At 50.8% G+C, this 26,876-nt stretch overlaps 3 protein-coding genes across 5 annotated transcripts in view; 1 reads left to right on the top strand and 2 right to left on the bottom strand.

Annotated features, from left to right (window-relative positions):
• The window catches only part of pnpla6 (patatin like phospholipase domain containing 6), a gene marked incomplete in the record, with an annotated part of 56,090 nt that extends 41,236 nt beyond the window's left edge, over nucleotides 1–14,854 (bottom strand). Inside the window, 16 exon segments of the mRNA NM_001097275.1 lie at nucleotides 380–538; nucleotides 836–889; nucleotides 892–897; nucleotides 5,809–5,885; nucleotides 6,098–6,254; nucleotides 6,688–6,768; nucleotides 6,886–7,014; nucleotides 7,351–7,431; nucleotides 7,636–7,795; nucleotides 8,142–8,282; nucleotides 8,490–8,578; nucleotides 8,892–8,974; nucleotides 11,729–11,816; nucleotides 11,998–12,072; nucleotides 12,178–12,209; nucleotides 14,682–14,854. Of these exon segments, the coding sequence (NP_001090744.2) occupies nucleotides 380–538; nucleotides 836–889; nucleotides 892–897; nucleotides 5,809–5,885; nucleotides 6,098–6,254; nucleotides 6,688–6,768; nucleotides 6,886–7,014; nucleotides 7,351–7,431; nucleotides 7,636–7,795; nucleotides 8,142–8,282; nucleotides 8,490–8,578; nucleotides 8,892–8,974; nucleotides 11,729–11,816; nucleotides 11,998–12,072; nucleotides 12,178–12,207 (1,410 nt within the window).
• Nucleotides 14,855–14,910: 56 nt separating this feature from the next.
• On the top strand, nucleotides 14,911–16,259 carry mrpl41 (mitochondrial ribosomal protein L41). 3 transcript variants are annotated; one of them, XM_012969761.3, is made up of 2 exons: nucleotides 14,911–14,996; nucleotides 15,671–16,259. In XM_012969761.3, exon 2 carries the CDS (start codon nucleotides 15,680–15,682, stop codon nucleotides 16,085–16,087), a length of 408 nt encoding a protein of 135 aa, XP_012825215.1. In that variant the 5' UTR covers nucleotides 14,911–14,996; nucleotides 15,671–15,679; the 3' UTR covers nucleotides 16,088–16,259.
• A 185-nt stretch (nucleotides 16,260–16,444) lies between these two features.
• Nucleotides 16,445–24,937, bottom strand: dph7 (diphthamide biosynthesis 7). Its single transcript, XM_031891619.1, has 10 exons — nucleotides 24,808–24,937; nucleotides 24,555–24,715; nucleotides 24,341–24,477; nucleotides 22,857–22,944; nucleotides 22,692–22,783; nucleotides 22,431–22,597; nucleotides 21,265–21,337; nucleotides 19,963–20,028; nucleotides 18,703–18,875; nucleotides 16,445–18,631 (listed from the first exon to the last, which is right to left on the bottom strand). The coding sequence occupies exons 2-10, from the start codon at nucleotides 24,693–24,695 to the stop codon at nucleotides 18,192–18,194; spliced, it is 1,377 nt and encodes a 458-aa protein (XP_031747479.1). The 5' UTR covers nucleotides 24,696–24,715; nucleotides 24,808–24,937; the 3' UTR covers nucleotides 16,445–18,191.
• Nucleotides 24,938–26,876: the final 1,939 nt, after the last annotated feature.

The raw sequence follows: 26,876 nt of genomic DNA on the forward strand, positions 1-26,876 counted from the left end.
TGCCATAGTGTTTCCCTTAGACAGTACAGTATGGGGGTACAGCTTATTGTGTGCCCAGAACATTCCTTCTCTGTATATTTGTATATATAAATGAAACCCATATTGGTTCTGTAGAACTCAGTACAAATGTAATTATCACCTATCAGACTGGCAGCTCACACACTGATGGAGAGAACAGATTGGTGGGGGGCGGAGAGAGAACATAATAGAACGAGGGGCAAGTCTGGGCCTGGGGATCTGTAACAGGGGCAGTAATGCTCAGACACAGTTGTTTATACAGAGGAGGTCGCCACCTGGTGGCGGAAGGAAGACCAACACCACCAATGAGTGGAACCCGTGTCTATTCCGCATTGGACCAGCGCAGTTTTTACTCGCTCACCTGAAGTTTGATGAGGGTCGACAGATCCTTTTTGGCCGCCTCAAACATGGCGTTCAGGTGTCGGTTGACGCTGAATTCCGGAATGACAAGATCTTCCTCCTTGTAGTGATAAACGGCCGACGGCGTCTCCGTGACAGTCACCGACTTCTTCAGGATGGGCTGTAACAAAGGGGGACAACGTTAGAATCCTACTGCAAATAGGCTCCGCCCACCCATTCTTAGACTCATTAGTCGCCTATTGACATCTGCCATTTAACTGCCCCGGTGCTGCCGAGAGCAGCCAATCAGAACACAGCTATTAGGTGTTTTATAGCAATCAATAGACTTTTATAGAGAAGTTATTTCCTATCGATTCATAGGGTTTATCTGCCCTTTAATTTGCTCTTTAGCAGAGGGAGGGTCCCATAAATATCCATATGGGTGGGGGGCACCCTCGTAACCGCAGGTTCCGCTCACCTTGTTCAGAATGGGGCTCGGCGGCATGTCGTCGGGGGTGAGGCTCACTCGCGCATTCGCACTCCGATCACCGAGCCATCATTGTCCTAATGCTCCAGGCGACTTTAGAACCGGCCTTCTGGCGGTGTAGCGTCGAAAACCTCACAATCGGGTCTTCAGCAGCAGCACACACCTAAACTAAGCAAATCTCTCCGCTCACACGACCCCTAAATAAATCTGGCGATACTACACCCGACACACACGGCTGCACGAACATGCAAAATCTTATAGCACTCTAGTGCCTCCTGAACTGCATAGATTCACACAACGTGCTGACTTAACTATCATATAGCGAGAGCGAAACCTAACGCGAGTGCAACCTTCCATAACACTATCAAGAGGCGACCAATATCTTGCCATATATTGCAAAGCACTGGATGAACTAGCCTTAGCGAGCCTACAGACATCCTACCTATCACGCGCAGTAAACTCACCTCACTTGCTAAAATACCCACGTCATCCTATACCATTCTTCTATCCACTACGACACTATGATCCTGCAGAGCACCTCGTCATAGCATGAGACGGCCGCGCGCCCGGGATCCGCGTGATTCTCAAGTCCGCAGTCCGTACAGTCAACGAACCAACGTACTAAAATAAACGTCGATATGCCCAGAACCCTAACTGAGCGGCCAGTGTACACCGGGAGCCCGATCATGGACCGTTCAAAGTCGCGAGTGAGCAGCTAAGTCAGGCGCGAACACGCACGAACACCGGGACCATCCAGAATCAACGCCCAAGAGCAAGAGCAACTTCAAGGCCAAGAGAATACGCGCGAAGCCCGCGCCACACGCAGCCTCTCACTGATGCATCAGAGGATACTCGCCAATCAGCTACACGCAAGTACAATACTATCAGCCCCAACCGCCCACGTATAGAGACGAACCTCTAAAATCCCCGATACTACACGGAACAGTCACTCACCTCTCCCCCGAGACCCAACGGCCCCGAGGGAGTAAAGGGTGGGAAATGGCGATCTATAGAAAAAAAACAACTGCTGTCTAATTAATGCTGAGTTGAGGCGGGGGCAGGGTTCTGACTACTGAGTGAGGGGGGCACAGGGTTCTGACTACTGAAGAAGGGGAGGGCACAGGGTTCTGACTACTGAGACGGGGGCGGGCACAGCGGATTCTGACTACTGCGAGAAGGGGGGCACAGGGATCCTGCCAAACTAAGGAGGGGGGCACACAGTTTTGGTTGCTGAGGAGGGGGGCACAGGCGTCTTATGGTTGGCTGAGAGGGGGGGCACAGGGGGTTTCTGAACTACTGAGGAGGAGGGGGCACGGAAGAGGCGCGTTTTGTCTTGCGTGAGGGGGGGCACAGGGTTTCGACTACTGAGGAGGAGGGGCACCAGGGTTCTGCACTACTGAGTAGAGGGGGCACGGTGGTATTAAGTTTATGCTAGAGTGGGTCGCGGGGCACAGGGTTCTGACTACTGAGGAGGGAGGGCACAGGGCTTCTGACTGACTGAGGAGGGGGGGGGCACGGGGTTTGTTTGCTGAGGCAGGGGGGGCACGGGGTTTTGTTCCTGCTGCAGGAGCAGGGGCGGGCACACGGCGTTCTTGTTTGCTGAAAGGGCAGGGGGGCACCGATGGCTTTGGTTTAGCTGAGGAGGGGGGCGCACCCGGGGTCTTTGTTTGCTGAGGAGGGGGGGGCACAGGGTCCTGGTGCTGAGAGGGTTAGTATATGGGTTTCTAAACTACTAAGGGAGGGTGTGAGGGACACAGAGCTGGGATAATACCGCGTCACCTCGAGCACTAACCGATCGGAAGAGCCGCCACTGCGCAAGAGCCACGCTGCCCTCTACCAGCGCGATACGCGTTCGCACCGAGAGATTGTCATGCGCACTAACCCCACCTACTCAAGATATCCATGGATGCTCAGCAGCCGACCAACAGGGCCAACTACGACAACTATCGCGTATTAGATACCTTTCCACGGACAGTTGCTACCGATAGCAGACTCTGCGACTTGCGAGACGCTAACTCACCGGAACGCTATACTCGCGGGTCGCCGCTAACCACACCACTCATACCCAACACTCAGCCGCGGCGCGCATATCTCGTCAACCTTAAAGCTCTCAGCAGTGATCAAACCCCTCCCCACTACATAGTTCTAGGAGACTTGGATATCTTTTTATACTCACCTATATCTGAAGACAACGCATTACCTATCGCGAGAGATGCATCAAGATCTGATCTACTTGTGCCCTGCCTAACTATCTATACTTCAGATATCCAGCCGCGCCGTCCATTTCCAGCGCAACACACATCGACATTCTCAATAGAGTCACACGCCTCGCGACCCTACTAACCACATCGCATCAGCGCACACAGCAACAGACCCTTGCTTGCCCGAGACCCTCTTCCCCTAATCATTCCGCGCATATAGCACACGCAACATTCCGCCGACCTCCAAACACACAAGTCATCCCGCGCTACACCCGCCTACCGCCCATCGCCACCACCGTCCAACAACCCACGCCTCAATTCTATAACCCGAGCATAAAGCACACCCGCCGATTACGACCCCAACCTGTCCACACTCCCCATCAACCCCCGAAGCTACCCGCTTGCACAACCTCACTCCTGCTCGAATTTCACCTCCACCTTAACAACGGATCAGACTCGCCCACACCTCCAGCATCAAACACGCATCGCTAGGTGCTCCTCACAACACCCGCCAGCTTAATGCACTAGCCGCTGCTTCTACAGGCACATGCCATCTACCCCACTGTCCGCGCGCACCGGCTACGCCTCCACCCTATCAGGCCCAACAGCCACCTCGTGAGCTACACTTGCAACAGAAAGCATACCTCGGACGCTTCGATACGTAAGCATCACGCCCCAAGAAACCGGATCACCGCGAGAGAAACTACCTAGCCTGCATCCCCGAACATCCAGATCCACACGACGTTTATCATCTTACCCTCACCCTATCTTCAATACACACTACTCCCACACTACATTCGACTAGCCTCATACCCACTGAGAGCACCTCCACTACTACACCCCGTATTATAGCCCCCGCCTCCCCATCAGCCTATGGCGCTGTTGCACTCGACTCATACATTACAACCATCCTGATGCGCGCGAACAGCCTCCCGCTGCCACTACCCTGACATAGACACTAGCACTAAACATCTTCCACATGCTCGCTGGAGCCCGGCACGCGCGAATGTGTGAGTGAGAACCAGCGCACGCGAAATCACCCGACGTATAGACACAAGGAAGCAACTAGCCTGAGACAGGGACAGGCGGCGGCATCCAGCACCACGCCGCCACAAGAAAGTCTCGCGCGCCTGAGCTGGAATCGAACAGATACGCGTTCGCGCCTCCATGTATATAACATCAATAACGAGAGCAGCGAGTAAGCACAATTACAAAGGGTAAGTATTGTGTAAGAATTTAAACCCTTGGCCAGTCAGAAGCTGGGAGGGTATGAGGCTCAGGGATTATGACGGAGCAGCGCCTTCCTCTCCTGTAATCTGGACTTTCAGTCATGTTTAGGGCCCCCGAACAAGGAAGAGGTCCATCTAAGCGCAGCCCAAGAGCCAGGAGGAACGCGAGATTAAATTGAGTTTACAATTGGGAGAATTCAGATGAGTCAGACCCTGGTACATCTGGCTCCCCACATGGACAGACCGAGGGTAACCACGGACATTACACAGGAAATACAACTCCCAGCATGGCTTAGCCAGCCGCCCGACACCTTACCGAGTGTTGTAAGAGCTCCAGTAGTCGACCCAGGTAGTTACTGCAGAGCTAGAAGAAACGTTCACTCTCTGGCAGCTCGGACCATTTGATGTCTGAGGAAGGAAGCAGCATATAGGAACCAATTCGACGTTTTAATACTAACTAGCACCCGCCCCGTTATGGTTTCTGGCTGGGCAGGGAGGCTGGGAGCTAAAGCAGAACAGACGTCAGTTAATTACCTGCACCCACCCTCACTAGGGTTCTTTCTCGAAGGGTATTTTCGGACAAAAGACGTTCCATGATAAGCAGTTGCCGGTAACCCCACGAGTCGAGGCAGGAAGAGGTTGAGGAAGCTCTTGTGGCGGCTCTGGCTGCAAAACCGTTTTGTAGAAGGTGCTGTGTCTTCCCGTATCGGGTGCGGAATGGAAACAGGGAGTTACATTGTGCAGGGGTTACAGTTTTTCAACAGTCACACCTTCCCCCTGCGGTAACGTGAATCCCCCCACCCAGTCAAGTACTCAGTTACCCACATCAGAGCATCCTGATTCTCCTGTACTTTCCTGCTCCTGGGCCTGTCTCCTTTCCGCAATGTCAAAGGCAGAACGCCGCCCCCTGGGTAATGAACCAATCTCCCCCGTACTTACCAGGTACAGAGCTCTGATTCTCTGTACTCCTGCTCTTGGACGCTCTTCTTTCCCATGTTCAGGCAGGAACCTCCCCTGGGTAAGTGAATCAACTCTCCCCAGTACTTACCCAGAAGATGACACGAGCCTCTGAATTGCTCTGTACCTCCTGGCTCCTGGGCGCGCTCTTCTCAATTTATCCCATGGTGCAGCCAGGAGACTCCCAATGAGCGCGCGGTACAGTGAAAATCTCTCTCTATATATATATATATTAAGGAAGGGGCCGATTCCCCATTTAGGTGGGGCCGGAACTTTCGCTCTTTTCAAAGGAAATGATCTCAAACTTTGGTGGAAGGAAAGCAGGGGGGCTCACGTTTCTGACTACTGAGGAGGGAGGGGCACACAGTTCTGTCTACTGAGGAGGGGGGGGCACGGGGTTTTGTTTGCTGAGGAGGGGGGGGGCACAGGGTTCTGACTACTGAGGAGGGAGGGGCACAGGGTTCTGGTTGCTGAGGAGGGTAGTATAGGGTTCTAACTACTAAGGAGGGTGGGGCACAGGGTCCCGACTACTGAAGAGGGTGGGGCACAGGGTCCCGATTACACACCCACCCATACCTGGGATTTCGGCGATGCTGGAGGAGGAGCGGCTCCGCTTGTGGCCATTTCCATCAGTTGAGGAGAATTTACTCGGGTCTGGAAACCAAAGAGAGACGTTTGTGTGTTTAGTGCCACTTGACCGACAAAGTAGCACCGACTACACTGCTGTCCCGCCCCTCCCCGTGCCACCCCCTCCCCTCCCCGTGCCACCCCCCTCCCCGTGCCACCCCCCTCCCCGTGCCACACCCCTCCGCGTGCCACACCCCTCCGCGTGCCACACCTCCTCCCAGTGCCACCGGGCCACTCACCTAGGGAGCCCTGGTCAGACTCTGGCTGCTGCTCGATACATTTCTCTCCATGTTCCTCCTCCGCCGACATGCTGGATACCTGCCTCCTTACAGCCTTATTGCCCCCGGCCCCCACCGTCAGGCTGGCCACCGACAGCAGCGGGATGGCCTGGCTCTCCTGTGCCAAGGAACAACCATCAGTGGGAGCCGGAAGAAGGGAAAGGGGGTTCAGGGAGTAGAGACAAATGGGGTGGGGGTAAAAAGGCCAAACAGTTGGGGGGAGAAGGGAAAAACAGAGAAGAGTAAAATTAAAGGGTAAGTATTGTGTAGATTTAACCCTTGGCAGTCAGAAGCTGGGAGGGTTGGGCGGGATTATGAGGAGCCAGCGCTTCTCTCCTGTAATTGGACTTTCAGTCATGTTTAGGGCCCCCGAGGGAAGGGTCCACTAAGCGCAGCCCAGAGCAGGAGGAGAGATTAATGGTTTAATTTGGGAGAATTCAGATGAGTCAGAACCTGGTACATCTGGCTCCTCCCACAGGCAGGAGGGTAACCCAGGACATTACACAGGAAATACAACTCCCAGCATGCTTAGCCAGCCGCCCGACACTTACCGAGTTGAAGAGCTCAGTAGTCAGACCCAGGTAGTTATGCAGAGCTAGAAACGTCACTCTCTGGAGTCGGACCATGATGATCTGAGGAAGGAAGCAGCCAATAGGAAACAATGACCTTTTATAAATAGGCCCCGCCCCCATGGTTTCTGGCTGGCAGGGGAGGCTGGGAGCTAAAGCAGAACAGACGTCAGTTATTACCTGCACCACCCTCACTAGGGTCTCTGGGTATTTGGCAAAGACGTCCTGAAAGGCATTGGCCGGGAGTCGCAGGATGGTGGAAGCTGTGGCGGCTCTGGCTGAAACCGTTTTGTAAGGTGCTGTGTGTCCCTATGGGTGCGGAATGGAAACAGGGAGTTACATTGGTGCAGGGGTTACAGTTCAACAGCACCACCTCCCCCTGGGTAAGTGAATCCCCCCCCCCCCCCCAGTACTTACCCAGATACAGAGCTCTGATTCTCTGTACTTCCTGCTCCTGGGCTGCTCTCTTTCCCATGGTCAGGCAGGAACCCCCCCCCTGGGGTAAGTGAATCCAATCTCCCCCCAGTACTTACCCAGGTACAGAGCTCTGATTCTCTGTACTTCCTGCTCCTGGGCTGCTCTCTTTCCTATGGTCAGACAAGAACCTCCCCCTGGGTGCAAGAAGGGGGGGGTGGGGTTACTTACGGTGATGACATCAAGGATGCTGAGCAGGCTGTGCACGCTGTCCCCGGCCAACACCTCCTTCACCACCACGTCGGCGCCGTCCTGCAGGAGCCACAAACGCAATCGATGAGCTTATTAAGGTCAGTTAATGAGCAGAGCTAACGGGGGGTCACCTCACACCTTAGCATTAACCCCAATGCGTAAAACGCAAAGCTGCCATGTTGCTTGTGGGCTTACACCCCACCCACCTGTTCACCTGTGAAGCTCCCACTGAACTCTGGGATAGGAGACAGAGGTGGCACTTACGCTCTCCTGGATGCACACTTCCAACGTCCCGTCTTGCACCACGTAAATGCTGTTGTCCAATTGGCCGGGCCGGAAGATGTACTCGCCCTCGTGCAGCTGAACGAAGACCATGTGCTTGCACAGCTCTAGGAACAGGGGCTTCTCGAAGTGCCCCAGCACCCTGCCGGACACACAGACACCCTCACGTTAGGGCCTTTTATCCACCAATGGAATAACTGCACCTAGAACTCCCAGAATCCTCTGCTAGCCCAAGGCTGGCACTCATTCTACTCGCTCAGCCTGCAGGGCTGTATATTAATGGGGCTTTAGGGGAATTTTCCCATTGGTCACACTGCCATCTGGTGGTCATACCTTAGTAATGCATGATCAGGAATAACAGGGAAAAGATTTGCCTCCTCTGATGCAGACAGGGCAATAAAACGGGGTATGAATTCTATTAAGACACAGGAAAACCCATTGCTATCATTATGGGATGTTCTTAGCATTCACGACAGCGAGACCCTCACCTGACGTTCTTCAGCATGTACAGAACTTCCGAGGGTAAATGGGAGTTTTTCACGTCAAACTCGGTAAGGTCCGCCTCCAGCAGGGAAGGGGGCGGCTCCTTTTTCTGCAGAGTGGGGTATTCCTTCTTAAAGCGGAGTATCCTGGAATAAAGGTAATGATTTACTGGGCATAGAACATAGATATCCATATGGACTGTGACTTCCAGCTGAACCAATAACAGACGGGGCTAAGCCCACAAGCAGGATGTAAACCAGTGTTCCCCAAGTCCTTAGGGAGCTCATTATAAAAGTACCCCAGATGGACTCCCCAGCATTAAGGAGACAGGGCGACTATGTAAGGTAGGTTACCTTTTAGCCAGAGACAGCACTCTTGGTTTTTTCCTGGTTCTGGGCCTGGAGACTGCGTTTCCCACGAGAGTGTTGGGCAGGGTGGTGACCTGAGGGGGCACAGAAAGCAGTGGGTGGTTGGTGGGGGGAAAACAGCAATCCTGGAACGGCCTCCCAGCAGAGATGGTAGTCTTATGGCCGATTAAGAGACAATTAGAGACTGTAGGAATTCTGATAGTGCTGGAATTGCATCAACGCCACCTGCTGGCCATTAATAGGTAATGCAGCTGCAATTATTTACAGAGATTTTAAACAGAAAAATAAATTTATTACAGAAATTTGCCCCTAAGGGGATCACTGGGGTCCCCCCCGGGGGTGGGGGGGGGGGGGAGGGAGAAGCAATTCAATCGGCGCTCTCCGTACCTTTCTCATGATCTTGCGCCCATAAAACATCATTTTGTCTCTCTTCCGGAAGCGATAGCGCGGCACGTCTGAATGTGGTTGCTCTGTAACGGGAAAGCCCTGGGTATTAGCGCCCTACCCACCATAAGGGAAAAGGTTGCAATTGGTCCTTATTTTTTATTATTTGTGTTTTTTTTTTTTAAGCTTTTTGTTCAGCAGCTATCTTGTTGCTAGGGTCCAATTTAACCTAGCAACCAGGCAGTAACGGGAAAGCCCTGGGTATTAGGGGCATACCCACCATAAGGGAAAAGGTTGCAATTGGTCCTTATTTTTTATTATTTGTGGGGTTTTTTTTAAGCTTTTTGTTCAGCAGCTATCTTGTTGCTAGGGTCCAATTTAACCTAGCAACCAGGGAGTAACAGGAAAGCCCTGGGTATTAGTGGCATACCAACCATAAGGGAAAAGTTGGCAATTGGTCCTTATTTTTTATTATTTGTGGGGGGTTTTTTTAAGCTTTTTGTTCAGCAGCTATCTTGTTGCTAGGGTCCAATTTAACCTAGCAACCAGGCACTAACAGGAAAGCCCTGGGTATTAGTGCCGCACGTATTAGCGCCCTACCCACCATAAGGGAAAAGTTGGCAATTGGGCCTTATTTTTTTATTATCTGTGTTGGTTATTAATTTTAGCTTTTTGTTCAGCAGCTATCTTGTTGCTAGGGTCCAACCAGGCAGTAACGGGAAAGCCCTGGATATTAGCGGCCTAGCCACCATAAGGAAAAAGGTTGCAATTGGCCCTTATTTTTTATTATCTGTGCTTTTTTTTTAATTTTAGCCTTTTGTTCAGCAGCTATCTTGTTGCTAAGGTCAAATTTAACCTAGCAACCAGGCAGTAGCTTAAAAAAATATGAATGTATGAATAGTGGAGGGCCTAAATAAAAAAATAATTTTTTTTTACTTTTTTCGGCTGCTGGGGTCAGTGACCCCCATTTGAAAACAGGAAAGTGTCAGAAAAGGAAGAGAAAGACATCAAAAAGCTATAAAAAAAAAAATGAAGCAACGTTTCAATTGGTCTTCATTGTTTTTTTTTTTAGTTATTTGCCTTATTCTGCAGCTTTCAAATGGGGGTCACTGACCCTTTATTCCTTATCTCTCCATTCTGCCCCTCCCCTATTCTTATACCAGTCTCTCATTCAAACCCCTCCCTGGTTGCTAAGATAACTCCCCTATTCCTATACCAGTCTCTCATTCAAACCCCTCCCTGGTTGCTAAGATAATTGGAGCCCTAGCAACAGGATAACTGACCCCGGCAACCAAACCCTATTGCTCTGTGAGGCTCCAGTTTTATTGTTATTGTTACTTTTTATTCCTTATCTTTCTATTCAGCCCCTCCCCTATTCATATACCAGTCTCTCATTCAAACCCCTCCCTGGTTGCTAAGATAATTGGAGCCCTAGCAACAGGATAACTGACCCCGGCAACCAAACCCTATTGCTCTGTGAGGCTCCAGTTTTATTGTTATTGTTACTTTTTATTCCTTATCTTTCTCTTCAGCCCCTCCCCTATTCATATATCCAGTCTCTCATTCAAACCACTGCCTGGTTGCTAAGGTAGTTTGGACCCTAGCAACCAGATAGCTCCTAAAACTCCAAAAAAAAATAAATAAATGAAGACCAATTGCAATTTTTCTCAGACTACTACTATATTCATCATACTAAAAGTTAACTTAGAGGTGAACAAGCCCGTTAATCTCAGTGCTGCCACCTGCAGACTAGGGGAAATACTGCAGTTACAGCAGCTTTATCGTTACAGCAGCTTTATCCTTAGGGCAGCACCAATATAAAAGTATTATTTACTGCCCTGCCCTCTGATAAGTTCCGACTCCCCAGCACATTTACATTCTCCCAGAATGACCCCATGTCCCTATCTCTCCCTGTACCTGGGAATCCGTCACTAATTAACTTGCTCTTGGCAACAGGGCTGCAGGGAGTGGCAAGGAGCTGGGATTCAGCAACACAGACTGTCTCGGCTTTACAGAGGAGGGGGAGTGAAAAGTAAAGGGGAAGTTAAATTGAAAGAACAAGGACTAAAGGTGGGGGCAGTTGTTCACCTACAAAGCAAGGTTTGTGGGGTGCCGGGTATAGTGGGGCAATAAATGGCAGAAGCTGTAGGTAGGAATAGGGGGCACAGTCCAAGACAATTTGCAATTGGTCTTCTTTTCTTACCATTTGTGGTGTTTTAATGATTTCACTTTTTGTTCGGCAGCTCTCCAGTTTGGAATTTCAGCAGTTATCTGGTTGCTAGGGTTCAGAGTACCTTAGCAACCAGGCAGTGGTTTGGATGAGAGACTGATATATGAATAGGGGAGGGGCTGAATAGAAAGATAAGGAATAAAAAGTAACAGTAACAATAAAACTGGAACCTCACAGAGCAATAGGTTTGGTTGCCAGGGTCAGTTATCCTGTTGCTAGGGCTCAAATTACCTTAGCAACCAGGCAGTGGTTTGGATGAGAGACTGATATATGAATAGGGGAGGGGCTGAATAGAAAGATAAGGAATAAAAAGTAACAGTAACAATAAAACTGGAGCCTCACAGAGCAATAGGGTTTGGCTGCCGGGGTCAGTTATCCTGTTGCTAGGGCTCAAAATACCTTAGCAACCAGGTAGGGGTTTGGATGAGAGGTTGGTATATGAATAGGGGAGGGGCTGAATAGAAAGATAAGGAATAAAAAGTAACAATAACAATAAAACTGGAGCCTCACAGAGCAATAGGGTTTGGCTGCCGGGGTCAGCGACCCCCATTTAAAAGCTGGAGGTGAACCAACTCCCAGTGGAGAGACCATGCGACTCTGGGGTACTTACTGGACTGCCTGAACTTCTTGTAGACAATGTAGCCGATCACCCCAATGACGGCCATGGCGACCAGGGCCCCGATCAGGATTCCGGTCCACTGGGTTTAAAAAAGAGAGACAATAAATGGGTTATTTACTCATAACTTCCCCTTTAATGAATGTAAAAGAAGCAGAAAGAGGAAAATGTTATTGGTGGGTTTGTATCTCAGCCACGTTGCAGTTGGCCGGCTTTAGAGGAGTGCAGATTACAGGGCTCCCCTAGGGGGCGCTCCCGCTTACCATGGTGGTCTGCAGTCGGTCTTCCACGAACTGGAGCACGCGGGTGCGCAGGTCTATACCCATGGACAGGGCCGGCTGCATTCGGAAAGCAAAAGTCATTAACGATATTCCTTCATGGGATGTGTCTGAACTACATATCCCAGCATCCTCCGCCAAACCCGTAGTGCCTGTAATACTTACCTCATTGCAGCTGCCGTTCTCCTCACCCATATCTGCAGAGAGAGAGAGAGAGAGAGAGGCAACAAGTAGTTAATGGGGGGCTGTGGTCTCCACTCATTCAGTTATACCATGTGACACAAACAGACTGATGACTAAGTGGGAGGAGCCTGTAACTAGCTCCTAACCACAGAACTGAATATTATCGGTTTATTCCTACCCATATGTATAAATACAAATATACAGAGAGGGAATGTTCTGGGCACACAATAAGCTGTACCCCCATACTGTACTGTCTAAGGGAAACACTATGGCACCCCCTACCCATATGTATAAATACAAATATACAGAGAGGGAATGTTCTGGGCACACAATAAGCTGTACCCCCATACTGTACTGTCTAAGGGAAACACTATGGCACCCCCTACCCATATGTATAAATACAAATATACAGAGAGGGAATGTTCTGGGCACACAATAAGCTGTACCCCCATACTGTACTGTCTAAGGGAAACACTATGGCACCCCCTACCCATATGTATAAATACAAATATACAGAGAAGGAATGTTCTGGGCACACAATAAGCTGTACCCCAATACTGTACTGTCTAAGGGAAACACTATGGCACCCCCTACCCATATGTATAAATACAAATATACAGAGAAGGAATGTTCTGGGCACACAATAAGCTGTACCCCCATACTGTACTGTCTAAGGGAAACACTATGGCACCCCCTACCCATATGTATAAATACAAATATACAGAGAAGGAATGTTCTGGGCACACAATAAGCTGTACCCCCATACTGTACTGTCTAAGGGAAACACTATGGCACCCCCTACCCATATGTATAAATACAAATATACAGAGAGGGAATGTTCTGGGCACACAATAAGCTGTACCCCCATACTGTATTGTCTAAGGGAAACACTATGGCACCTCCTACCCATATGTATAAATACAAATATACAGAGAGGGAATGTTCTGGGCACACAATAAGCTGTACCCCCATACTGTACTGTCTAAGGGAAACACTATGGCACCCCCTACCCATATGTATAAATACAAATATACAGAGAAGGAATGTTCTGGGCACACAATAAGCTGTACCCCCATACTGTACTGTCTAAGGGAAACACTATGGCACCCCCTACCCATATGTATAAATACAAATATACAGAGAGGGAATGTAATAGCGGTTAGTAGAGACAAAGGGGCACCTACCTCTCCAGGGGGCGACATGAGTGCAGGTTGCAGGGGGTCACACATAAGAAAGAAAGAAAAGCCCAGAGCTGCAGCCAATGAGACAGGGGTTCGGGGGGGGGGGGGGGGGGTAAGAAGAAGAGAAGAAAGAGGCAAAAACAGTGAAAGTAGTTAATACCAATGACTTGCCAGAGACAGGACGGGGGCAGGTTAGTGACACTCAGGCACCCACCGAGAACGGCACAGACTTTGGCCACACACACACTGGGCAGATAATAGCGCCCCCGCTGGGGCACCTTTATTCCTAGAAGGCAAGTGGATTTCTATTCTGGTACAAACAGGAAGCCGTGGGGGAGGGGCATAATGAGATAACCGGGGCAATAAAATGGGCAACAGTGACGACATATGGGTGAGAGTGCAGGGGTTGCCCAATGCCCGACTTCTGCCCCGGTGACTCATTCTGCCTTTCCTATAGGGGGTTAATTCACCTTTAAATTAACTTTTAATAAAATGTAGACACTGATATTCTGAAAATTTGCAATTGGTCTTTTTTTTTTTGGTTTTCCAGTTATTTTGCTTTTGGTTTAGCAGCTATCTGGTTGATAGGGTCTTATTTACCCTAGCAACCAGGCAGTGGTTTGGATGAGAGACAGGTATATGAATAGGGGAGGGGCTGAATAGAAAGATAAGGAATAAAAAGTAACAATAACAATAAAACTGGAGCCTCACAGAGCAATAGGGTTTGGCTGCCGGGGTCAGTTATCCTGTTGCTAGGGCTCAAATGACCTTAGCAACCAGGGAGCAGTTTGAATGAGAGACAGGTATATGAATAGCGGAGGGGCTGAATAGAAAGATAAGGAATAAAAAGTAACAATAACAATAAAACTGGAGCCTCACAGAGCAATAGGGTTTGGCTGCCGGGGTCAGTGACCCCCAGAAGAGTCAGAGGAAGGAGGTAAATAATTATAAAACTATAAATATAATAATAAGGGAATAATATGTGGAAAGAAGCTGCCATAGAGGTTCCCACAGTGACAGCAGCCAATAGGGAACAAGGACAGATCCAATGGTGTCAGCCAATGGCAGGAAGCGAGAGGGACAGAAACTACCCCACAGCCCTGGGGCAACATGGAGAGAGCAGGGCAAATAGCTGCACTGGGTATCAGCCTGTAACCCCTTCATGGCTGCTGTAGTGCAACTCCCTGCGTTACAGTTAGAGCTGCCCCCGGGCCGGTGTCGGTACAGCCAGTCGTTACCCTCCCCCTACAACAACACAAGTCCCGGCTTCATGTTTCAGCGGTACCAGAACCGCTCAGAACTCACCCCCGGTCCCGTCAGCCCCTGCGGCCCGCAATGTAGCCAATCCCAGCAGCCCCTGCGGCCCGCAATGTAGCCAATCCCAGCAGCCCCTGCGGCCCGCAATGTAGCCAATCCCAGCAGCCCCTGCGGCCCCAGCGCTGTGCGTCCCTCTCTCTCCGCTTCGCTACACTGCGTTCAGCTGACAGAGCCGTCATGTGACCCTTTAGACTCAGCCCATTGGTGAGTTAGACAGGCGGCTCGGCCAATAAGGAGACTCCTTTGATAAAGCAGCGATTTCCGGCTTCCGCCCTGTGTGGTTACATGTGATACCGAGCAGAGGTCAGTGGTGTGGGGGCTGGGGGGAGTGGGGTAGGTGTGGGGTAGGTGTGGGGTAGGTGTGGGGTAGGTGTGGGGGCTGGGGGGAGTGGGGTAGGTTTGGGGGTGTGCAGGGCATGATGGGACTGACTTCAAAGGGGTAGTGTGGGGTAAATAGGGATGGGGCATTAGAGGGGGGGAGGAGAGAGATGGGGTAAAATAGGGATGGGGAGGAGAGAGATGGGGTAAAATAGGGATGGGGCGTTAGAGGGGGGTGGTGGGGAGAAAGAAACCCTTTCCCTAAAGAGCTCACAATTTAAAAGGTGGGGAAAAACCTGATGGGGGAAGAAGAGAATGTTGGAAGGGGTTAGTGGGTGTGGCTAGCGGCAGTATTTATTGGTACAGAGTATCCACACCATCTGTCTTTCCTTACATGTTTAGTTCCCTTTGTTACAATATGGTAATGGAAGGGGCATGTGGGGGGCCCAAGGGCTGGGGGGCAGGCACCTTCCATTGCTCGTGTTCCCAGTCAGTAATTGCCGCCATGGAGCCTGCGCTGTGACATGTGACAAACCTGCGCCATTCTTAAAATCTAAAATCGCTTTGGGGGGGGTTAGTTCCCCTTTAATACCATGACTATTGTTTTATTTTCCGCTGCAGCGTCCCAGTTCATTTCAGTGACTGCTCTTGCCTTCCAGGGACCCATCATGGGGCTCATCACCAAAATTGCCCGAGGTCTGGTTCGGGGGGCAGACAGAATGGCCGAATGCACGAGCAAGCGGGGCCCCAACTCTTACAACAAGGGGAGAGGGGCCAAGAAGATCGGGTACCTGACGTCGAGCGGCAAGTTTGTCAAAGTGCGGGAAATGGTCCCCGCGTTCGTGGTCCCCGATCTGACTGGCTTTAAGCTAAAGCCGTATGTCTCTTACAGGGCCCCGCCGGGCAGCGAGGAGCCAATGACCCCCAAGAAGCTCTTCATGGAGACGGCGGGGCCCCAGATAGAGAAGGACCTGCAGGGGGGCACCTTTAGGCTGGAGGAGCTGCAGAAGTACGGCTTTGAGCCCACCCAGGAGGGCAAACTGTTCAAATTGTTCCCCAAAAACTACGTCCAATAAACACGGGGCCTTCAACTGGGACCTTTGTATTAATATGTTGCTGCCCCTCCCCTGGGGAGGAGCCTACGGCTACAGCTCCACCCCTAAACTGAGATTAATGAGTGGGGTGCAAGGGGGAGTCGCTGTGGCTCTAAAAATATATTTTTTAAATAAAAAGCCATTTACGCACTTATATCAATGTGTTTATTGAACAAGGTCTGGCAGCTGTTGCTGAACCTGTTTAGATTGTAAGCTCTTGTACCCTGGGTCTCCTAATGCCTTTATATGCACAGGGCTGCCTCTATACTATCCCATAATCCCTTTCACTCAGGTTGTACTGCCCAACCTATCACAGGGCTGGATGCCCCCAGGTCAAAGGTAGCCCCCCCCAAACTACCCATAATCCTGCCCTTGGCTCCGTATAGTGAATCTGTACCTGACATTTCCCAGCAGACAGTATGAGAGTGTTGGACCCTCCGATATAATGCAGGGGGGTAACATAGGATTTCTAACCAATCACAGCACTTTCTGGATCTTCAAAATTATTCACACTCATATTTGAACAAAATCAGGTTTAATCCTTGTGCTGAAAGTTAAGCAAGTTTGTTGTAGTATTTATGAAGTAGCTCCTCCCCTCAGAGCTGTTTCCTGCTTGTGGGCTGAACCCTTCCCCACTCCTCTCAGGTATGAATTATTGCTGCAATACTAAGAATTATATCTTATAGGGAGGCTTTATCCTCAGCTTATTATGGAAGAGCACAACAGGGTTCATGTAGGTGCCCATATGGTAGGGTCCTGGGCGGGGCGTCCCCCAATCCCTGACCAATCAGGAGGTTCGCGGGTTCCCGGCTCAGGTGCAGAATTGTTCCCGCCCTCCCTTCATGGTAATGCTGTCTTTGACCTGCCTCCAAAGTGATGTCACTTTCGGCCAATGGTGACATCACTTCTGGATTGGGGGTCATAGATTTGAAAGGCAAGTTAACCCATCGCAGGTAGGGGCAGGTTTCAGGTCTGGGAAGGGGGCACAGCAGGGGGGCGGGTCCAGGTTGAGTAAGGGTCTGCCCGAACACACCTGCGCAGGTCTCTCCTACAGGTATGGGACCTGTTATCCAGAATGTTAGGGACCTGGATATTTTTCAGATAAGGGATTTTTCCGTAATTTGGATCTCTAAACCATAAAGGGGTTGTTCACCGTTAGTACGATATAGAGAATATTTTGAGACAACATGCAATTGCTTTTCACTATTGGTTTTTGAGTTATTCAGCGGCTTTGCAGTTTCAGCAGTCTGGTTGCTAGGGTCCAAATTATCCTAGCAACCATGCACTGATTTAAACTGGAAAATAAATAGGAGGGGGCCTGAATAGAAAGACGAGTAATAATAAGTAGCGATAACAACAAATTTGTAGCTTTACATTTGTTTTTTTACATGGGGGTCAGTGACCCCGGCAGCCAAACCCTATTGCTCTGTGAGGCTCCAGTTTTATTGTTATTGTTACTTTTTATTCCTTATCTTTCTATTCAGCCCCTCCCCTATTCATATACCTGTCTCTCAATCAAACCACTCCCTGGTTGCTAAGGTAAACAAGACCCTAGCAACCAAATAGCTGCTAAAATTCCATACGGGACAGCTGCTGGACAAAAAGTGAACTAACTGAAAAGCCATAAAAAAATGAAGACCAATTGAAATTGTCTCAGAATATCAATTTCTATATCACTGTTAACTAAAAATAAAGGTGATCCTATAGTGAATAAGCAGGGTATATGGGAAGGGAGTCAAAGGGGGAATTGGGGGGGTCAGTGGCGGTGATGTTGGGGGGAGAGGTCGGGGGGTAATTGGGGGGGTCGGGGGCACAAGGAAAGAGTACAATTTGCTGGAGTCCATGGGGGTCATTTGTCAGCACCCTATGGCAGCCAATCAAATTGTTGCATTCATTGTTCTACATGCAGCTGGCTGAAAAAAAGCCAATCACTGATTGGTTGTTATGGGGTTACTGCCCATTTCTACATATGGAAACCATTTGTGACCCCCCCCCCCAAACTATGGAAGGTCCGTTGGTCCCTGCTGGTTGGTTAGAGGTAGTCACGGTTATAAAATCCCCCCCCCCCCCCCCATGGTCCGTGGGGTCACTCCGGGGGCCGCGCCCGCTGCCACTCCCACCGCCAGACGTGAAGCATGTGATCGTAAAAGGAACAAGTGGCCAACACGCTGCTTTCCGGAGGGGCGTAATCGGGCACCGCTGTTACCTCGGATACAGCCCCCGCCAACTCTGCAGGTAGGGGGGCCTCATTCTGCAAAGGGGCAGTTTCGGGCACGTATTCGCCAGACTCGTCCTCGAGCACCACGTCGAAACTGGCGGTGGGAGACTCGTAGAAAATCTTCAGGTTCTGATTGGATCGATCGAGGTTCTGAGTTCGGCTGCTCCCTGCTGATTCCCTGTGGGGCAGAGCTGCTGCCGCTGCCTCCTGATTGGTCAGCAGGGAGGGCTGGGGGGACAGTCTGGCCCAATCAGCTCCGTAGGCCAAAGAGTTGTGCAGAACGTACGACGTTAGGATTGGGCACTCGTCTGTAATAGAAACAAACACATGAGCCCAGTTCTACATGGAGCCCATTACCTGCCTGTGATTGGCCCCTTACCTGATTTAAAGTCACAGTCCAGGATGTGGAATCCGCTGTGCATGCCGGCAGCGAGGAGCAGGTTACTGTGTGTTGGGTGCCATTTTAGCCTCCAAACCCCCCCCTGAACGTGGGTATCCGACACCGGCTGCTTCATCTGCCTCGTATCCCACAAAAGGACATGTTCATCGTAACTGGTAGGAGAAATACATTGTCTGAGCAACATGGCACCTCCTACCTGTATGTATAAATATACAGAGAAGGAATGTTCTGGGCACACAATAAGCTGTACCCCCATACTGTACTGTCTAAGGGAAACACTATGGCACCCCCTACCCATATGTATAAATACAAATATACAGAGAGGGAATGTTCTGGGCACACAATAAGCTGTACCCCCATACTGTACTGTCTAAGGGAAACACTATGGCACCCCCTACCCATATGTATAAATACAAATATACAGAGAGGGAATGTTCTGGGCACACAATAAGCTGTACCCCATACTGTACTGTCTAAGGGAAACACTATGGCACCCCCCTACCCATATGTATAAATACAAATATACAGAGAAGGAATGTTCTGGGCACACAATAAGCTGTACCCCCATACTGTACTGTCTAAGGGAAACACTATGGCACCCCCTACCCATATGTATAAATACAAATATACAGAGAGGGAATGTTCTGGGCACACAATAAGCTGTACCCCCATACTGTACTGTCTAAGGGAAACACTATGGCACCCCCCCCATATGTATAAATACAAATATACAGAGAAGGAATGTTCTGGGCACACAATAAGCTGTACCCCCATACTGTACTGTCTAAGGGAAACACTATGGCACCTCCTACCCATATGTATAAAAAAGAAATTTTGGGGGTGACACTGGAGATAACATATCTGTGGGGGCAGTAGGTTTAGGACACAGTGGGGCTCATTTATCAACAATGGGCAAAGTTGCCCATAGGCAGTAACCCATAGCAACCAATCAGTGATTGGCTTTTTTCAGCGAGCTGCAGGTAGAACAATGAATGCAACAATTTGATTGGTTGCTATAGCCATGGGCAAATTTGCCCAGTATTAATAAATGGCCCCCAGTGTATGTCTATGGAGGATTTTGAAGGAAGTAACATAATTTAATGCTATAAATCCCAACAAACTGCCTTTATTGTTGGAGGCCTAAATATTACATCTACCCCCATGGGGCAATTTGACAAGTGTAATTGTCATGCAGTTATCCCTGTTTGTACACAAGTCAGAACCACTTCCGGCACTCACCTCCCTGTAGCCAGGACATTCTCCCGGTGTGGGTTACTCTGGATGCTGCACACTCCCATAGAATGTCTGCGTAGCAACAAATAATTCATTATCTCTATGGCACCTCCAACCCATATGTATAAATACAAATATACAGAGAAGGAATGTTCTGGGCACACAATAAGCTGTACCCCCATACTGTACTGTCTAAGGGAAACACTATGGCACCCCCTACCCATATGTATAAATACAAATATACAGAGAGGGAATGTTCTGGGCACACAATAAGCTGTACCCCCATACTGTACTGTCTAAGGAAACACTATGGCACCTCCAACCCATATGTATAAATACAAATATACAGAGAGGGAATGTTCTGGGCACACATAAGCTGTACCCCCATACTGTACTGTCTAAGGGAAACCACTATGGCACCCCCTACCCCATATGTATAAATACAAATATACAGAGAGGGAATGTTTCTTTGGACACAATAAGCTGTACCCCCATACTGTACTGTCTAAGGGAAACACTATGGCACCCCCTACCCATATGTATAATACAAATATACAGAGAAGGAATGCTCTGGGCACACAATAAGCTGTACCCCCATACTGTACTGTCTAAGGGAAACACTATGGCACCCCCTACCCATATGTATAAATACAAATATACAGAGAGGGAATGTTCTGGGCACACAATAAGCTGTACCCCCATACTGTACTGTCTAAGGGAAACACTATGGCACCCCCTACGCCATATGTATAAATACAAATATACAGAGAGGGAATGTTCTGGGCACACAATAAGCTGTACCCCCCATACTGTACTGTCTAAGGGAAACACTATGGCACCCCCTACCCATATGTAATAAATACAAAATAACAGAGAGGGAATGTTCTGGGCACACAAATAAGCTGTACCCCCATACTGTACTGTCTAAGGGAAACACTATGGCACCCCCTACCCATATGTATGAATACAAATATACAGAGAAGGAATGTTCTGGGCACACAATAAGCTGTACCCCCATACTGTACTGTCTAAGGGAAACACTATGGCACCTCCTACCCATATGTATAAATACAAATATACAGAGAGGGAATGCTCTGGGCACACAATAAGCTGTACCCCCATACTGTACTGTCTAAGGGAAACACTATGGCACCCCCTACCCATATGTATAAATACAAATATACAGAGAAGGAATGTTCTGGGCACACAATAAGCTGTACCCCCATACTGTACTGTCTAAGGGAAACACTATGGCACCTCCTACTCGTTTCTATATGCACCAAATCCCAGTGCTAAGGGCAAACTAACCTTTTACTGCTTAACAGCGGCCGATCTGGTTGCGCCCGGGTGTCCCACACTCTCAGCAAAGAGTCGTCTCCCCCTGTGAATAAATTGCTTTTACGTAAGAAAGAAAGCAGAGCAGTTATGGGGGTACCTGCAGTACTTACTGATATCCAGCATAGATACCCCAATAAGAAGCGTCCTTATACCATAGAGGGCTACTGGGGTGAAGTAATGGGAACCCCATGTATTATTGGCACGGTGGGTGTGGCTAATGGGTGTGTCTAATGGGCTACTCGACCATTAGACACACCCACTAGCCACACCCACACAATGGTGAGTGCCCGTTAGACACACCCATTAGCTACACTCACACTATGGCGAGTGCCCATTAGACACACCCATTAGCCACACCCACACTATGGCGAGTGCCCATTAGACACACCTATTAGACACACCCACACTATGGGGAGTGCCCATTAGACACACCCATTAGACACACCCATACTGTGGCAAGTGCCCATTAGACACACCCACACTATGCGAGTGCCCATTAGACACACCCATTAGCCACACCCACACTATGGCAAGTGCCCATTAGACACACCCATTGGCCACACCCACACTATGGCGAGTGCCCATTAGACACACCCATTAGACACACCAACACTATGGCGAGTGCCCATTCGATACAGCCATTGGCCACACCCACACAATGGTGAGTGCCCATTAGACACACCCATTAGCTACACCCACACATGGCGAGTGCCCATATAGACAACCCATCACACAACCCACACCAAGTGCCCATTAGCCACACCACACACATTATGGCAAGTGCCCATTAGCCACACCCATTAGCCACACCCTACACTATGGCGAGTGCCCATTAGACACACCCATTAGCCACACCCACACTATGGAGAGTGCCCATTAGACACACCCATTAGCTACACCCACACTATGGAGAGTGCCCATTAGCCACACCCACACTATGGGGAGTGCCCATTAGACACACCCATTAGCCACACCCACACTATGGCAAGTGCCCATTAGACACACCCACACTATGTGAGTGCCCATTAGACACACCCATTAGCCACACCCACACTATGGCAAGTGCCCATTAGCCACACCCACCGCACCAATAATACAAGGGGTCCCCATTACAACACCCCAATACCCGTACCTACCTGAATAGACCACATTGCAGTTCCAGTAGTTGAAGGCCGCGATCCAGGCCTCGAACCCGTGGGCGTCCCACTGGCACAGAACATCCAGCGAGGGGGACCTGCCCTCCAGCTGCAGGAGGCTGAGCCGCCCCCTCGAGTCGCTGCAGATGATCTTTATGGGGCAACCGCTAGACGAGGGTAAGACACAGGTACAATTAGTACACAGTCGCAACCGCTCATTGACTAACACTGACCTCCATCAGCTGTTAATCCGGCACTCACCCCTCTCTGAGCCCAGTGGACCAGTCCAGCGACAGAGCGAGGCATTCCTGTCCCACCTCCATGTTGAGTGCAAGCTCAACGGCGCAGCTCTCCTACTGAAACAATGGCAAGGTGAGGGCAGGGGTAGGTGCTGGGAGTTACCCCCCTGTCTCTGCAGCTACTTACCCTGCTGCCTGTGAGCCTGTACAGTTCCAGTGCCCCTTTGGCATTAGCAATGGCCAGCGTGGGGTGCCCGGCGATGGGTAGGTGGCACCTAGAATAGGAAAAAATGGTTCACATTAAGGGCAGCGAACACAAGAGCTTACAGTCTAAAGGCCACAGGCCTGTTGGTTCTTGTTGGTTTTGTTACTAATTTAACCATTAATTTAACTTTTAGTATGTTATAGAATTAACAATTCTAAGCAACTTTTCAATTGGTCTGAATCATTTATTTGTTATAGTTTTTTAACTATTTGCCTTCTGACTCTTTGCAGCTTTCCAATGGGGGTCACTGACCCCGGCAGCCAAACCCTATTGCTCTGTGAGGCTCCAGTTTTATTGTTATTGTTACTTTTTATTCCTTATCTTTCTATTCAGCCCCTCCCCTATTCATATACCAGTCTCTCAATCAAACTGCTCCCTGGTTGCTAAGGTAATTTGAGCCCTAGCAACAGGATAACTGACCCCGGCAGCCAAACCCTATTGCTCTGTGAGGCTCCAGTTTAATTGTTATTGTTACTTTTTATTCCTTATCTTTCTATTCAGCCCCTCCCCTATTCATATACCAGTCTCTCATTCCAACCTCTCCCTGGTTGCTAAGGTAATTTGAGCCCTAGCAACAGGATAACTGACCCCGGCAGCCAAAACCTATTGCTCTGTGAGGCTCCAGTTTTATTGTTATTGTTACTTTTTATTCCTTATCTTTCTATTCAGCCCCTCCCCTATTCATATACCAGTCTCTCATTCCAACCTCTCCCTGGTTGCCAAGATTATTTGGACCCTAGCAACCATCTTTAAGAGCAGGGTCAGATTGGGCCCAGGTCTGCTCCCTTCCTTGTACTCGGGGTACCAGCCCTGGAAACCCCAGTCCAACCCTGATTAAGAGATATTTGAAGTATTTACTTTCCCTCCTCGGCCTTAACCCTTTCCAGCCCGGTGCAACCCAGCGGCTCACACTGTTAACCCCAGACGAGCAGCATGAGTTAGACATTAGAAAGTTCTGCTGCAGAAGGAGTCATTTAGAGACAGAGTCGGCTGGGCCGGGCCGGAAAAATCCCGGTGGGCCCCGGCGGACCAGAACCGTCCCTTGCCGGCGCTCCCCCTGCCCGCCAGTTCCCCCCCTGACATGTTAAACTTACGTGCTCTCAGGGGAGGACGTTGGGTGGGGGACCCTGTGGGGGGGTTAAGGGTGCCCCTGCGGGGGGGGGGGGGGGGGGGTTAAGGCGGGAGCCCCGGTGGGCCCTGCATTCCCCAGTCCAACCCTGTTTAAAGACAGCCCCCCCATATGTAATATAAGGCACCCAGGAGAAGTATCCCATAGCAACCAATAAGATGTTTGCTTTTAAACAAGCGACCAGTGAATGCTACCGGCTGATTGGTTGCTATGGGTTACTGCTCCTGGGCAAACTGAGTGCCGTTTATTACATCACCCCCCCAAAAAACTGCGTTACCATTTCATGTCCAATATGGCAGCCATCTCCAGCCTCTGCAGCTCCGTCACGGGAGAAAACTTCTGCTGGGGGGAGTAGTGATACAGGTAGAGACGCCCCAGGCGGGTGTGGGGGTCGTCGCTCTCCTCCTCGCCGGGCTGTGAGGGAGCAGGAGAGGGTTAATGGTGGATGATGGGAAATCCCATAATCCTTAGCGGGGAATGTTATTACCCACCTTGCTCTCCGGTTTCTTTAGCTGGTAGGTCCCACAGGCCAGGATAGTCGCCCAGTCCTGCAGGGGGCACCATTCCGTAGCGTCAGCGCTGTATTCCGTGTCTATCACTTGCAGGGTCTGCGCCTTACAGCGAGCTGACATGGCCAACTGAGTGCAGCACCCTGTGTGGGGCGGGGGGGGATATAAACACAGATAACTATATGTTCCTGTTACACAGGGGGGCAATGGGCCACAGAATTAAAGGGGAACTTACCCAGCAGTGGGAAACACTCTGCCAGCAACTCACGTTCCTGCTCTGCAGCCTCTGCCAGCACTTCCGGGTCACATGGAGGGGGCGGGGCATGACAGCAGGCTGATGGACAGTAGTCTGAGCCAATGGCTTTGCTCCCTCAGAAATAAACTGCTGTAACATAGAAAACTACTGAGAAAGTTGCAGCAGTGACACAAAGTGTTGCCTTTCTGCTTTTTCTTGATTCCCAGTGAGTGAGAGAGAGAAGGTAAAGGCAACTGGGACGGAGGGGAACCTGGAGTGTCTGGCACTGGGAGATTTGTAACACTCTCATTATGGGGGCGCTGTTGTACTGAGGCTTATGGGAAATAAATCAGCTAAGAAAAGCAACATGGCAGCTTCCGGCTATAAGGGAAAGCAAAACCAGCGCTATAATGAGTATAACTTGTACTACACTTATAGCCGGGACTGGCTCGTGGGAAGGGTATAGCCGGGGCTGGCTCGTGGGAAGGGTATAGCCGGGACTGGCTCGTGGGAAGGGTATAGCCGGGACTGGCTCGTGGGAGGGGTTATCAGCCGGGACTGGCTCGTGGGAAGGGGATAGCCGGGACTGCTCGTGGGAAGGGTTAGGCCGGACGCTCATGGAAGGGTATACGCCGGGGCGGCTCGTGGGAAGGGTATAGCGGGACTCTGCGTGGGAAGGGTATAGCCGGGACTAGGCTCGTGGGAGGTATAGCCGGGATGGCCTCGTGGGAAGGGATAGCCGGGACTGGCTTCGTGGAGGGGTATAGCGGGACTTGGCTCGTGGGGAAGGGTATAGCCGGGACTGGCTCGTGGGACAGGGTTATAGCCGGACTGGCTCATGGGGAAAAGGGGGGATAGCCGGGAACTGGCTCGGGAAAGGGTATAGCGGGCTGCTCGTGGGAAGGGTATAGCCGGTGAGCTGGCTCATGGGAAGGGGTATTACCGGCGAACCTTGCTCGTGGGAGGGGTATAGCCGGAGACTGGCTCAGTGGAAGCGGTATAGCCGGGAACTGGCTCGTGGGAAGGGTATAGCCGGGGCTGGCCTCGTGGAAGGGTATAGGCGGGACTGGGCTCGTGGGAAAGTTATAGCGGGACTGGCTCGCGGGAAGGGTATAGCCGGGACTGGCTCGTGGGAAAGTTATAGCCGGGGCTGGCTCGGGGAAGGGTAAAGCCGGGGCTGGCTCGTGGGAAGGGTAATAGCCCGGGACCTGGCTCGGGGAAGGGATAGCCGGGACTGGCCGTGGGAAGGGAATAGCCGGGGCTGGCTCGTGGGAAGGGTATAGCCGGGACTGGCTCGTGGGAAGGGTATAGCCGGGCTGGCTCGTGGGAAGGGTATAGCCAGGACTGGCTCGTGGAAAGGGTAAAGCGGGCTGGCTTAAGTGGAAGGGTATACGCCGGGGCTGGCTCGTGGGAGAGGGTATACGGGACTGGCTCGTGGAGGGGTATAGCCGGGACTGGCTCGTGGAAAGTTATAGCCGGGGCTGGCTCGTGGAGGGTACATGCCGGGCTGGCTCGTGGGAAGGGTATAGCCGGGACTGGCTGCGTGGGAAGGTATAGCCGGGACTTGGCTCGTGGGAAGGGTATAGCGGGACTGGCTCGTGGGAAGGGTATAGCCGGACTGGCTCGTTTGGGAAGGGTATAGCCGGGGCTGGCTCACGTGGGAGGGTATAGCGGGACTGGCTCGTGGGAAGGGTATAGCCGGGGCTGCTCGTGGGAAGGGGTATAGCCGGGACTGGCTTGTGGGAAAGTTATAGCCGGGACTGGCTCGTGGGAAGGGTATAGCCGGGACTGGGCTCGTGGGAAAGTTAATAGCCGGGGCTGGCTCGTGGGAAGGGTATAGCGGGACTGGCTCGTGGGAAGGGTATAGCCGGGACTGGCTCGTGGGAAGGGTATAGCCGGGACTGGCTCGTGGGAAGGTTATAGCCGGGACTGGCTCGTGGGAAGGGTAATAGCCGGGACTGGCTCGTGGAAGGGTATAGCCGGGGCTGGCTCGTGGGAAGGGTATAGCCGGGGCTGGCTCGTGGGATATTAGCCGGGGCTGGCTCGTGGGAAGGGTATAGCCGGGCTGC

This window comes from Xenopus tropicalis, chromosome 8 (assembly GCF_000004195.4).
Source record: "Xenopus tropicalis strain Nigerian chromosome 8, UCB_Xtro_10.0, whole genome shotgun sequence".
In the NCBI taxonomy this organism is placed as follows: domain Eukaryota; kingdom Metazoa; phylum Chordata; class Amphibia; order Anura; family Pipidae; genus Xenopus; species Xenopus tropicalis.

Bases quoted from the DNA above. Each gene is read 5' to 3' on its own strand.
- dph7 (XM_031891619.1), bottom strand. From the start codon at position 24,695: ATGTCAGCTCGCTGTAAGGCGCAGACCCTGCAAGTGATAGACACGGAA. The intron at 21,338-22,430 runs GTAGGTACGGGT...ATTTATTCACAG, and splicing joins CTGCAATGTGGTCTATTCAG to GGGGAGACGACTCTTTGCTG. The intron at 18,632-18,702 runs GTAAGGGGCCAA...TTTCTATTACAG, and splicing joins GGACTGTGACTTTAAATCAG to ACGAGTGCCCAATCCTAACG.
- mrpl41 (XM_012969761.3), top strand. From the start codon at position 15,680: ATGGGGCTCATCACCAAAATTGCCCGAGGTCTGGTTCGGGGGGCAGAC.